The 13,320-nt window shown below is 47.5% G+C and overlaps 1 protein-coding gene and 1 non-coding gene across 2 annotated transcripts in view; both read left to right on the top strand.

Annotated features, from left to right (window-relative positions):
- The window catches only part of ACVR1B (activin A receptor type 1B), a 46,655-nt gene extending 35,981 nt beyond the window's left edge, over positions 1-10,674 (top strand). Inside the window, exons 8-9 of the mRNA XM_030939419.1 lie at positions 5,468-5,598; positions 7,585-10,674. Coding sequence (XP_030795279.1) covers positions 5,468-5,598; positions 7,585-7,710 — 257 coding nt within the window. The 3' untranslated portion in view covers positions 7,711-10,674. The remainder of the gene's footprint in view (positions 1-5,467; positions 5,599-7,584) is intronic.
- Positions 715-821, top strand: LOC115900259. Its single transcript, XR_004059914.1, has one exon. It is a non-coding gene; the product is annotated as a U6 spliceosomal RNA (small nuclear RNA).
- Positions 10,675-13,320: the final 2,646 nt, after the last annotated feature.

The following is a 13,320-nucleotide window of genomic DNA, read 5'->3' as shown; positions in this document are numbered from 1 at the left end:
CCTTTCTTTATTGCCTTTGCTCCTACCTCCCATTCCAGGACGCTGGATCACCCAAAGCTGTTTTACTGCCCCCTTTCTTTTTACAACTTGTTGGATGCCTGTTGCCAGAGCCTGAATCATCGTTTAAGGTTGCCATCAAAGGTGTGGAACCTTGGAGGCAGCTGTGCTTAGGATGTGTTTATTATTCGGGGATCAGCTTGTTGAATAGTGTTGTGTGTTAGGGTAACCATTCTGAAGGCTCGTTTGGCTTTATAAACAAACAAACATTGTTTTATTAGTCTGTGGCAGGGAGTGCCCCAGGTGCAAATAGCACAGGATTCGTGCAGGGGTCTCTCATGTCAGAAGCAGTATGTTCTAATCATTGGCTCCCAAGCCACATTCATGGGAAACCCTGCTGTTTCATTGTTAAAATAATAGTGCTAGTTTCTAAATTTGTAAAAGTGCATAGATTTTTCTTAAAGTGAGTTTTTTCTCCCATGGTTAAAAATCGTTGGCATTTGCAACTTCTTATTCATGACAGAATCCAGTAAGAAATAGTATCAGATTTAGCAGAAACACTTTTTATTGTCAACTTAGTATATCAGTGTTTTATGATAATTTCCACATATTCTGCCACATGATCAAGTTCCAGGATCTCTAGAGCCCTACCTTCAGCCATTTATCTGTGATATAAGAGATTCCAGGGCAGTGAAAGTGGTTGGAAAAAAACTAGTAGTGCTCACTTCGCCAGCACATATACTAAAATTGGAACGATACAGAGAAGGTTAGCATGGCCCCTGCACAAGGATGATATGCAAATTCCTAAAGTGTTCCATATTTTTTAAAGACCTACTATTTGATAGCACCACAGGGTGACTATAGTCAATAATTTAATTGTACATTTTTAAATAACTGAAATAATATAATTGGATTGTTTGTAACACAAAGTGTAAATGCTTGAAGGGATGGATATCCCATTTTCCATTATGTGATTATTATGCATTGCATGCCTGTATCAAAACATCTCATGTTATACCCCATAAGTATATACATCTGTGTACCCACAAAAATTAAAAAAATCTAATCTAGAAAACATCTGGCAAGTCTTCCAGCAAAACTGTTTTGTATATTAATACCCTTTCCTAGCTTCCGTTTATGACATGTTTGGTAAAATCCAAATTATGGAAATAGTGCCCAGGTAGTATTCATGGAATTGGACCTCTTAAATTTTGATCAGTATATGCAGATAAAACAGACTAAGAGACCAGGCAACAGTGGCTCACGCTTGTAATCCCCAGCACTTTGGGAGGCCAAGGCGGGCAGATCATGAGGTCAAGAGATCGAGACCATCCTGGCCAACATGGTGAAACCCTGTCTGTACTAAAAATACAAAAATTAGCAGGGCATGGTGGCACACGCCTGTAGTCCCAGCTACTCAGGAGGCTGAGGCAGGAGAACTCTTAAACCCTGGAGGTGGAGGTTGCAGTCAGCCGAGATCGAGCCACTGCACTCCACCTTTGCAACAGAGCGAGACTCCATCTCAAAGAAAAAAAGAAAACAACAAATAAAACAGACTAAGAAAAATCTGGTCACACAGGTCTTAAACTGTTAATAAGTTTATTTCTTCTTATGACATCCAGAGATTGAGGCTAAATATATAATACTAACATTTATTCACCATTTGCTATGTATAAGCTCATTTAATCTTTACTACTACAAGTAAGTAATAAGTAGGTGCTATTATCATCGCTATTTTACAAATGAAGAAAATGAGTCACAGAGAAATTAGGAAATTTGTCCAAGGTCACGTAACTATTTTAGTAACTCGGACTTAAGCCTGTAACTACCCCTTAGATAATTACCAAGTCCAATTCTCTATTTAAAAATATTTCCCAGGCTGGGCACCACTGTGTCACACCTGTAATCCCAGCACTTTGGGAGACCAAGGTGGGCTGATTGTCTGAGGCCAGGAGTTTGAGACCTGCTTGGGCTACATGGCGAAACTCTTATCTCTACAAAAATAAAAAAATTAGCCAGACACAAAGGCCAGGCATAGTGGCTCACGCCTGTAATCCCAGCACTTTGGGAGGCCAAGGTGGGCGGATCACCTGAGGTCAGGAATTCGAAGCCAGGCTGGCCAATGTGGTGGAACCCCGTCTCTACTAAAAATACAAAAATTAGCCGGGTGTAGTGGCAGGCACCTGTAATCTCAGCTACTCAGGAGGCTGAGGCAAGAGAGACTCCATCTCTACTTAAAAAAAATCTTATTAGCTCAAGACAGCAGGTTTTGTTTGTTTGCTTGCTTGCTTTTCTTTTTCTGGAAAAGGGCTTGAGAAAAATTAATTGGCTTTTTATTTTTATTTTTTTTGAGACAGGATCTCTCTTTGTCACCCAGGCTGTAGTGCTGTGGAGCAATCTTAGCTCACTGCAACCTCCACCTCCTGGGTTCAAGCCAGTCTCCTGCCTCAGTCTCCTGAGTCGCTGGGATTACAGGTGCCCACCACCACTCCCAGCTGATTTTTATATTTTTAGTAGAGATGGGGTTTCACTGTATTGGCCAGGCTGGTCTCGAACTCCTGACCTCAGGTGGTCCACCTGCCTTAGCCTCCCAAAGTGCTAGGTTTGTAGGCGTGAGCCACTGTGCCTGGCCTAAATTGGCTTTTTAAAAGTATCTTTTTATTATGGAAAATCTTTTAAGTTTGTAGCTTTAAAAGATGAGGACTGGCTGGGCGCGGTGGCTCAAGCCTGTAATTCCAGCACTTTGGGAGGCCGAGACGGGCGGATCACGAGGTCAGGAGATCAAGACCATCCTGGCTAACACGGTGAAACCCCGTCTCTACTAAAAAAATACAAAAAACTAGCCAGGAGAGGTGGCAGGCGCCTGTAGTCCCAGCTACTCCGGAGGCTGAGGCAGGAGAATGGCGTAAACCCGGGAGGTGGAGCTTGCAGTGAGCTGAGATCCGGCCACTGCACTTCCAGCCTGGGCGACAGAGCCAGACTCTGGCTCAAAAAAAAAAAAAAAAAGAGGACTTTAAAAAATGCAATGCTATTACCACACTTTTAAAAAATGAACATTAGGCCAGGCGCAGTGGCTCATGCCTGTAATCCCAGCACTTTGGGAGGCCAAGGTGGGCGGATCACGAGGTCAGGAGTTTGCGACCAGTCTAGCCAACATAATGAAACCCCGTCTCTACTAAAAATACAAAAAAATTGCCAGGTGCGGTAGTGTGTACCTGTAGTCCCAGCTACGTGGGAGGCTGAGGAAGGAGAATCGCATGAACCCAGGAGGTGGAGGCTGCAGCAAGCCGAGATCGCGCCACTGCACTCCAGTCTGTGCAACAGTGGAGACTCTGTCTTTAAAAAAAAAAAAAAGGCTGGGCACAGTGGCTCAAGCCTGTAATCCCAGCACTTTGGGAGGCCGAGGCGGGCAGATCACGAGGTCAGGAGATCGAGACCGTCCTGGCTAACACGGTGAAACCCCGTCTCTACTAAAAATACAAAAAATTAGCCGGGCGTGGTGGCGGACACCTGTAGTCCCAGCTACTCAGAGGCTGAGGCGGGAGAATGGCATGAACCCGGGAGGCGGAGCTTGCAGTGAGCCGAGATCGCGCCACAGCCAGACTCCGTCTCAAAAAAAAAAGAACGTTAGGGGCCAGGTGCCATGGCTCACTCCTGTAATCCCAGCACTTTGGGAGGCTGAGGTGGGCAGATCACCTGAGGTCAGGAGTTCAAGACCAGCCTGGCTGATATGGTGAAACCCCATCTCTACTAAAAATACAAAAATTAACCGGGCGTGGTGGTGGGCACCTGTAATCCCAGCTACTCAGAGGCTGAGGTAGAAGAATCGCTTGAACCTGGGAGGTGGAAGTTGCATTGAGCTGAGATCGTGCCACTGCACTCCAGCCTGGGTGATGAGTGAAACACTCAAAAAAAAAAAAATTTCTTTTTTTTTTTTTGAGACAAGAGTCTTACTCTGTCATCCAGACTGGAGTGCATTGGCACGATCTCAGCTCACTGTAGCCTCCACCTTTCCAGGCTTAGGTGAACCTGCCACTCCAGCCTCCCGAGTAGCCTGGGACTACAGGTGCACCACCCTTCCCTGCTAATTTTTGTATTTTTTGTGGCGACAGGGTTTTGCCGTGTTGCCCGGGCTGGTCTTGAACTCCTGTGTTCAAGCAGTCCTTCCACCTCGGCCTCCAAGAGTGCTAGGATTACAGGCGTGAGCCGTTGTGCCTGGCAAACACTAATATCACTTAACATCTAGTCAGTGTTGAGATTTCCCCTGTCTCCTAATTTTTTAAAGCAGTTTGTTCAAATCAGGGTTCCAGTAAGTTTTATCCCCTGCAGTTGATGAATGCAGCTCTTACATCTTTTCTTGTCTACATGTTCCCCCTCATTTTTTCTTCCCACTCTGTTTTTTTTGGAGAATCCAGGTCATTTGTCCTGTAGAGTTTCCCAGGCTAGATTTTGCAGATTGCCTAGGTAGAATTCACATATTCTACTCTTCCTGGTATTTCCTATGAATTGGTAGGTAGTTCTGGCAGCTAGAATCATTTCTGGGGGTTCGGGGAGAGGGTTCCCTCTGTCCTTCCGTCCGTGACAAGTTGCGTAGTGTTGGTTCTCTATTTTTGTGTTGTTAACGTGCCATGGTGATATTGTCCAAAACTAAGAGAATGATTACTTCCCCTGCATATCTATTTGGTTCCCATGATATATAGTTGGAATAGGAGAGGCAGAAAAAATACTTGATTCTTTCCACTTATTTACCATTTTTCAAAATAATGAGGTGGTTCTTAGCCTCCCACAGAGGTGACTGAGGTTTCCTTTTTTAGACTTTAAACATGTTTGTTCCATTGAAGTTACTCATCTTATTGTCACTTAAAGGTCCCCATCTTTGGCCAGTTGGGAGCTTATCAAATTGGTATCTTTTGTTGTGACCCCAGTAGTCTTTGATAGAGTCCTTGCTTTGGCTATGAAAGAGATGTTCCTGGCTACTCTTGTGTATTTCTTTTTGTTGTTTTGTTTTGTTTGTTTTGTTTTGTTTGTGACAGAGTCTTGCACTGTTGCCCAGGCTGGAGTGCAATGGCACGATCTCTGCTTACTGCAACCTCTGCCTCCAGGGTTCAAGCGATTCTCCTGCCTCAGCCTCCTTAGTAGCTGGGACTACAGGTGTTCGCCACCATGCTTGGTTAATTTTTGTATTTTTAGTAGAGACGGGATTTTACCGTGTTGGCGAGGCTGGTTTCAAACTCCTGACCTCAGGTGATCTGCTTGCCTCAGCCTCCCAAAGTGCTGGGATTATAGGCATGAGCCACCACGCCCGGCCCCTCTTGTGTATTTATTTTTCCATACTTAGAATTAACTGACTTTTCTAAGGAACCTTAGGGGATAGTGGTATTTACAGAGCACAATGTAGGTTTTGTCACTGGCTTCTGAGTAATCTCTTCCTGCTCTTGATAACTCAGGTAGATATTTTCTTTTCTCCCAGGAGTCCATGAAGAATATCAGCTGCCATATTACGACTTAGTGCCCTCTGACCCTTCCATTGAGGAAATGCGAAAGGTCGTATGTGATCAGAAGCTGCGTCCCAACATCCCCAACTGGTGGCAGAGTTATGAGGTAAGCAGCTGGCCTCCTGTGGCTTTCCCATCAGCCTGATTTCTCCACCTTAGAAAAGGATTTCTTGACAATGGGGTCAGGCTCCAGAGGGGTCCCCTGAGAGTGTCAGTTATTATTTACTATTAGGTGCTACTATACATATACCAAGCCCTTTGGAGCTACAGTCTCTTTCCCTGGACCCTGTAGGGTGCCATTTGGAGTTCACAGCCTAGTAGAAGAAAAGGCTTTGGGCCTGGTGTGGTGGCATAGGCCTGTAATACTAGCACTTTGAGAGGCTGAGGCAGGAAGGTAGCTTGAGCTCAGGAGTTCGAGACAAACCTGGGCAGTGTGGGGAGACCCCATCCCTATAAGAAATAAAAAATTAGGCTTGGTGGCACACCACCTGTAGTCCCAGGTACTTGGGAAGCTGAGGTGGGAGGATTGCTTGAGCCCAGGAGGTCAAGGCTGCAGTGAGCCATGATTGGGCCACTGCATTTCAGCCTGGGCAACAGAGCAAGACCCTGTCTCATAAAAGAAAAAGGAAAAGGCTTTGTCCCCAAGACACAGATGAGGGAGGTGGTCAACAAGTGAGTTGTTAGCTAATTCTAAGTATGGAAAAATAAATACACAACTGAACCCAGAGCTGTTAGACACCAAGCTGGGAAAGGCAGTGCTGGAGCCCTAGCTGAGCTGAGCTTCATGGAAGAGTGAGGAGGAGGTGTCCATAAGAGAAGCCCGGAGACCAGACAGAGGAGGAGGACATGCCTGTGAGGAAAGTGGTCTTTCCAGAAACTCAGAAGGGAGGAGGTGATGTGTTTGACAGGGTTGGGATTGGGATGGAGAATGTGAATTTGGGAGAGATGGCAGATGAAATCCAGGGTGTGGGGGAAACAACATTTGATGGGAATAATTGGTATGAGGACATGTTTGTGACATACGTCCTAATAAACATGGAATTCTAGGGTCTTAAGAGTGGTCAGGGGAACAGGCTTTGCCTAGCTGAGTGCTCATGGACCTCCTTTTCATTTGTGGCTCTGCATTTCCTTTTATTTTTTTCCCAACTTTATTGAGGTGTGATTGACAAATGAAATTGTAACAAAGGTGCTGAATTGATACATGTATGTATTGTGACACGATTACCACACTCAAGTTAATGAGCACATCTGTCACCTCACGTTGTTGCCTGTGTGTGTAGTGACAGCAGTTGAGACCTACTGTTAGCACATTTCAGGTGTACAGTATTGTTGACTCTAGTCACCTTGCTGTCCATTAGAGCCCCAGAACTTACCTGGTGAAGTAGAGGTTGGTCCTGCCTTTAAAGGGTCTAACCACTAGAGGGCATTTCTGCATTTCAGAACAGAATGGCATCTTAGCTGATGCATTCGTGTTGCATCATAGAGCAGCATTTCTCACCGCACTCCTTGGAACCTTCAGGGCAGGGTTTGCTTCAGAGGGCAGGTGAGACCAGAAGAGCTGGCCTTTAGCTGCAGCGTTTGCCTTTCACTTGTGCAAGCTGTCCCTTAAAAAGGAAGAGCCGCCGGGCGCGGTGGCTCATGCCTGTAATCCCAGCACTTTGGGAGGCCGAGGCGGGCGGATCACGAGGTCAAGAGAGCGAGACCATCCTGGTCAACCAACATGGTGAAACCCCGTCTGTACTAAAAATACAAAAATTAGCTGGATGTGGTGGCCCATGCCTGTAGTCCCAGCTACTGGGGAGACTGAGGCAGGAGAATCGCTTGAACCCGGGAGGCGGAGGTTGCAGTGAGCCAAAATCGCACCCCTGCACTCCAGCCCAGGCGACAGAGCGAGACTCCTCCTCAAAAAAGAAAAAAAAGAAGAGCCAAGGAGACAAGGGAGCCTTGCAGAGCATTTCCCTAAGGTCAGCCGGTGGATCTGCCAGACTCTGCACTGAGCGGGAGGTGGCAGGGAAATGAATGAGAGCCTAGGGACCAGAAAGGCTTCTCCAGGGCATGGCCAAGCTGATGGCTCCTGGGTCTTTCTGCACAGGCGCTGCGGGTGATGGGGAAGATGATGCGAGAGTGTTGGTATGCCAACGGCGCCGCCCGCCTGACGGCCCTGCGCATCAAGAAGACACTCTCCCAGCTCAGCGTGCAGGAAGACGTGAAGATCTAACTGCTCCCTCTCTTCACACGGAGCTCCTGGCAGCGAGAACTACGTACAGCTGCCGCGTCGAGCGTATGATGGAGGCCTACCTCTCGTTTCTGCCCAGCCCTCTGTGGCCAGGAGCCCTGGCCCGCAAGAGGGACAGAGCCCGGGAGACTCGCTCACTCCCATGTTGGGTTTGAGACAGACACCTTTTCTATTTACCTCCTAATGGCATGGAGACTCTTGAGAGCGAATTGTGTGGAGAACTCAATGCCACAACTCGAACTGGTTGTAGTGGGAAGTCCGCAAAACCCGGTGCATCTGGCACATGGCCAGGAGCAGTGACGGGGCCTGAGAGGGGCCGGAGGAGCCGAGGTGTTGCCAGTGCTAAACTGCACTGAGGGTTTCCTTCAGGAATTAGCCCACAGCACACCAAGGTGGCCCGGAAGAACCAGAAGTGCAGCCCCTCTCACAGGCAGCTCTGAGCCGCGCGTTCCTCTCCTCCCTGGGATGGATGCTGGGGGGGACTGCCAGTGGAGACGGAATCTGCCGCTTGTCTGTCCAGCCGTGTGTGCATGTGCCGAGGTGCGTCCCCCGTTGTGCCTGGTTCGTGCCATGCCCTTACACGTGCGCGTGAGTGTGTGTGTGTCTGTAGGTGCGCACTTACCTGCTTGAGCTTTCTGTGCATGTGCAGGTCAGGGGTGTGGTCGTCATGCTGTCAGTGCGTGCTGGTGCCTCTTTTCAGTAGTGAGCAGCATCTAGTTTCCCTGGTGCCCTTCCCTGGAGGTCTCTCCCTCCCGCAGAGTCCCTCATGCCACAGTGGTACTGTGTTCAGCAGGCTGCTCTGCCCACCCCAGCGTCAGCACAGCTCTTCTCCTCCATCTCAGACTGTGGAACCAAAGCTGGCCCAGTTGTCCATGACAAAAGAGGCTTTTGGGCCAAAATGTGAGGGAGGTGGGTGGGATGGGCAGGGAAGGAATCCTGGCAGAAGTCTTGGGTGTTAGTGTCAGCCGTGGGAAATGAGCCAGCCCAAGGGCATCATCCTCAGCAGCATCGAGGAAGGGCCGAGGAATGTGAAGCCAGATCTCGGGACTCAGATTGGAATGTCACATCTGTCTTTCATCTCCCAGATCCTGGAAACAGCAGTGTATATTTTTGGTGGTGGTAGGTTTGGGGTGGGGAAGGGAAGGGTGGGCAAGGAGTGGGGAGGGAGGCTGGGGTGGGAGGGAGGCATCTGCATGGGCCTTCTTTTACTGGACTGTCTTCTGATCAGGGTGGAGGGAAGGTGAGAGGTTTGCATCCACTTCAGGAGCCCTACTGAAGGGAACAGCCTGAGCCAAACATGTTATTTAATCTGAGTATAGTATTTAACGAAGCCTGGAAGCACGGCTGTGGGTGGTGATTTGGTCAGCATATCTTAGGTATATAATAACTTTGAAGCCATAACTTTTAACTGGAGCGGTTTGATTTCTTTTTTTAATTTTATTGGGAGGGTTTGGATTTTAACTTTTTTTAATGTTGTTAAATATTAAGTTTTTGTAAAAGGAAAACCATCTCTGTGATTACCTCTCAATCTATTTGTTTTTAAAGAAATCCCTAAAAAAAAAAAAAAAAAAAAAAAAAATTCTCCAATTGAACGCACATAGCTCAATCACACTGGAAATATTTGTCCTTGCACCTGAGCCTGTTCCACTCAGCAGTGAGAGTTCCTCTGCCCTGGGGCTCAGTCTCTCTCGCATTTTGTCCCCACCCTCAATTCCATGAGTGGTTTTTGCTCTAAGGCCCTTTCATGCACTGTCCAGCTGGTTGCACGCTCTCCAGGCATTTATTCGACAAATGTGTATGAAGTGCCTGCTGGGTGCCAGGTGCTGGGAATACATCTGTGAACAAGACATGCTTGGGTCCTACTCCTGGAGCACTGTAAAAAGAGCTGATTCAAGTAAGTAGATGCCTGTTGTGAGACCAGGTTTCATAATTGGTTCTACGCCCCTTTTGAGCCTAGAATTACTGTTCTTACAGAAGATCACTGAAGAAAGAGGAACCACCACAACCCCCTCCACAAAGAGACCAGAGGGTGATGAGACCTGGGGTTTAGAACCCAGGTGAGACCCCAAATCACTGCATTCATTCTGAGCCCCCTTCCTGTCCCCAGGGGAGGTGTATTGTGTATGCAGCCTTGGAGCATCTCTGCCTCCAACCCAGCAGTTCTCTGCCAAAGCCTGTAGAGGAGGGAGAGCCTTGTCCCTGCCCTCAGGCTCCCCAGTGCTCCTGGCCCTTCTATTTATTTGCCTGATCATTGCTTCTTTCCTTGCATTAAAGGAGATCTTCCCCTAACATTTGGGCCAATTTACTGGCCACTAATTTCATTTAAATACCATGGTGTCATTGGGGGGACCGTCTTTACCCCTGCTGACCTCCCACCTACCCGCCCTGCAGCAGAACCTTGGCGGTTTGTAGGTGATGATGGAACTTAGACTCCTCTGCCCAGAGTCACAAGTAGCCTCTGGGATCTGCCAACACATGTCCACTCCCAAGCCACTAGCCCACTCCCCAGGTGGCCCTTCTGCCCTGACCCCATACACAGTCCAACTCTTCCACCTCTGGGGAAGACGGAGCAGGTCTTTGTGAAGCTCCCACACCCACCCCTGCCACTTTTAACACTAAGCGAGAACTGGGGAGAAACCGAAGCCGTGTTTTTGGCCCCCGAGGCTGACCCTGATCCATAGTGCTACCTGCACCTCTGGATTCCGGATTCACAGACCAAGTCCAAGCCCGTTCTCACAGTCGCCGTAAAGGCCCCCGAACGGCATTCTCGGTACTTCTGTTGTTTTTGTACATTTTATTAGAAAGGACTGTAAAATAGCCACTTAGACACTTTACCTCTTCAGTATGCAAATGTAAATAAATTGTAATATAGGAAATCTTTTGTTTTAATATAAGAATGAGCCTGTCCAATTTCTGCTGTACATTATTAAAAGTTTTATTCACAGAGCTTTTCTGGTGCCATCTGTCCCACATACGCAGTGCGGCCACCCAGCTTTTGTCAGGGGAATTGGGAATGGGGTGGATGTTCTAAGATCGGGGTCTAGTGCTCACAGCAGCTGTAGCAGACCCCAGCAAGAGGAATGCTGATCCCAACGTCCTGGGTCTTCCTGAGACTGTTGCTTTGTGTTCCTAGAGGGCGGGTCTGGCGTGTAAGGGACAGAAGACACCAAGCACCCTTTTATTGGGCTTTGTGTGAATTTGTCTTCTCACATTTTTTCCTGTTTACAAAAGAGGGTCATGCTCCTGGTAAGTCACACTCTCTCATGTCTCAGAGGCATGAGTCCTCCTCCTAAGCTGAAGTGAAATTGTGAATTCTGGGATCCTTAGGTGACTTTGAGGAGGAAGTCTTCGGTGGTTCCTCTGGGATTCTCAGCGTGTGGTGGGTGTGAATGTCCTCTCTCTCTCTCTAGGCTGAGGGGATCTAAAATAACAAATCCTAGAATCATAGTCTCCAGTTTAGATGAGACCCGCAAGATCCCCTGGTTCACCATCAGGCACTCGACTTCCCTGCTATGCCCCTGTCAGGTGCCTGTGTGGCCTCCTGCTAATGCTGGACCACAGCTCCATCTGTAGGCTCCATGGCTCAGTGGAAAACCCTTCCTTCTGTAGAGCTGGGCAACTTCCATGAGACTTCTACAGGGTTTTCAAAGCAGTTACTCTCTCTTCCCTTATAAGGTCCCTTAAAATATGTAAAGGCAGCTGTCATGAATCTTCTAGCAAAGCTTCGAGTTTCATCAGTTAATATTAGCGAATACTTATTGAAAACTCACTGCGTGCTAAGCAATGTGCCAAAATTTGCTTTACATATATTAACTGTTTTAATCCTCAGAGCAACCATATGAGATGGGCACTATTACCTTCTCTTTATGGATTAGGAAACAGGATAGGAGAAGTCAAATAAGTTGCCCAAGATCACGTAGCTCACGGATGGAAAAGACCTTGGGTCCAGGATGTTGACCACAGAGCACAGCCCTTCCCCCACTGCACTGTCCTGCTCTGGTTCTATGTTCCTCACCCAGGCTGGCCGCTCTCTTCTGAACCTAGCTAGAGTCTGGGACCACAAAGGATGTGTACATAATGTTGCATCCAGGTATTAACAGATATCACAGACTAGAAGAAGAACCCCACAGACTGTGTGCTTGATGCCACAGATCACATCCCAGGACTGCATCTCATCTCTTGATTGAGTAAAATCCAGCTACCCTCTCCTTCCTGTATAAGGGAAGTTGGTGTTCTGAACTCAAGTGCAGGACCTTATAGTTTTATTAAGTTTCACTATAGACCATGCCCATTGCTCCAGCCTGTCACTACTTTTAAATCCTGATTATTACCCAGAGTTTTCCATTGTCCTGAGTTTTCCCAGTCTGAGACTCTGCTGGGCTGAGAAAATCAAGTAACTTACTCCTAAAAGTTTGCTTTAAGTTTGGCATCTATGCCAATAACCTAATCAGCTGCTATATTAAATTGTCCTTGTGTCCTGGCCATAATTTTTTATTTTTTGTTTATTTATTTATTGGGACAGAGTCTCTGTCGCCCTGGCTGGAGTACAGTGGTGCGATCTTGGCTCACTGCAACCTCCAGGGTTAAAGCGATTCTCCTGCCTCAGCCTCCCAAAAAGTTGAGATTACAGGCACCCGCCACCACACCCAGCTAATTTTTGTATTTTTAGTGGAGACGGGGTTTCACCATGTTGGCCAGGCAGGTCTTGAACTCCTGACCTCAGGTGATCTGCCCACCTCCTCCTGACCTCAGGTGGTGATCTGCCCACCTCGGCCTTCCAAAGTGTTGGGATTACAGGCGTGAGCCACTGCTCCCTGCCTATTATTTTAAATAGAGACAGGGTCTCCCTTTGTTGCCCAGGCTGGTTTTGAACTCTTGGCATCAGGGAATACCTCCTCCTCAGCCTGTCAAGTTGCTGGGATTACAGTCATGAACCACTTCACTTGGCCCATAATTTTTAGATGGACAGAAATAGCAGAAGAAGCCCAAGTACTTTGTTAAAGTATCATTGTGGCCCTTTTTGATCGATCTGCCTGTTCATTGGAAGGAAAGACAGTAGTTTGTAGTGAATCTCGGCCTGGTTCAAATGAAGGCTCCTTACAGGCCATCCTGTGAATAGTCAGTCAGCTTTCCAGGCATGGACCTAAAATTCACTAGGCTGTGATTGCAGGTTCAACTCTTACCATTTTGAAAATTGGAATGGCAACCATTCTAGTGCCTCTTCCTGTGCCTTTGAAGGTTGCCAACAATGTGTCATCTTAGTGAGGCCTGTGACGCAGGAGGCTTGACTTCATTTGAATGTTGTGTCACTTGGGTTATTGTTTCACATAGCTTAAATCTCCGTCCCCCAGCCCGTATGTCTTCTGACCTCTACAGGCCTTAGAACGTGCTTGCTAAACACAACCAAACGAGAATGAGGAGTGGTGGAGTTCAAGAGACTCAGGAACATAAGAGGAATGCACAGCACAGGTGAGGGAAGTAGGAGAAGCCCTGGCTCAGGCCAAGAACGGCGTTACTAGTCGGGGTTCTCCAGAGAAACAGAATCGATAGGATGGATGGACAGATAGACTAGAAAGAGAGATGACTCATGGT

Source organism: Rhinopithecus roxellana, chromosome 10, assembly GCF_007565055.1.
Source record: "Rhinopithecus roxellana isolate Shanxi Qingling chromosome 10, ASM756505v1, whole genome shotgun sequence".
Taxonomy (NCBI): Eukaryota; Metazoa; Chordata; class Mammalia; order Primates; family Cercopithecidae; genus Rhinopithecus; species Rhinopithecus roxellana.
Note: the sequence above shows the minus strand (reverse complement) of the source record. Positions and strands in the feature narration are given on the sequence as shown.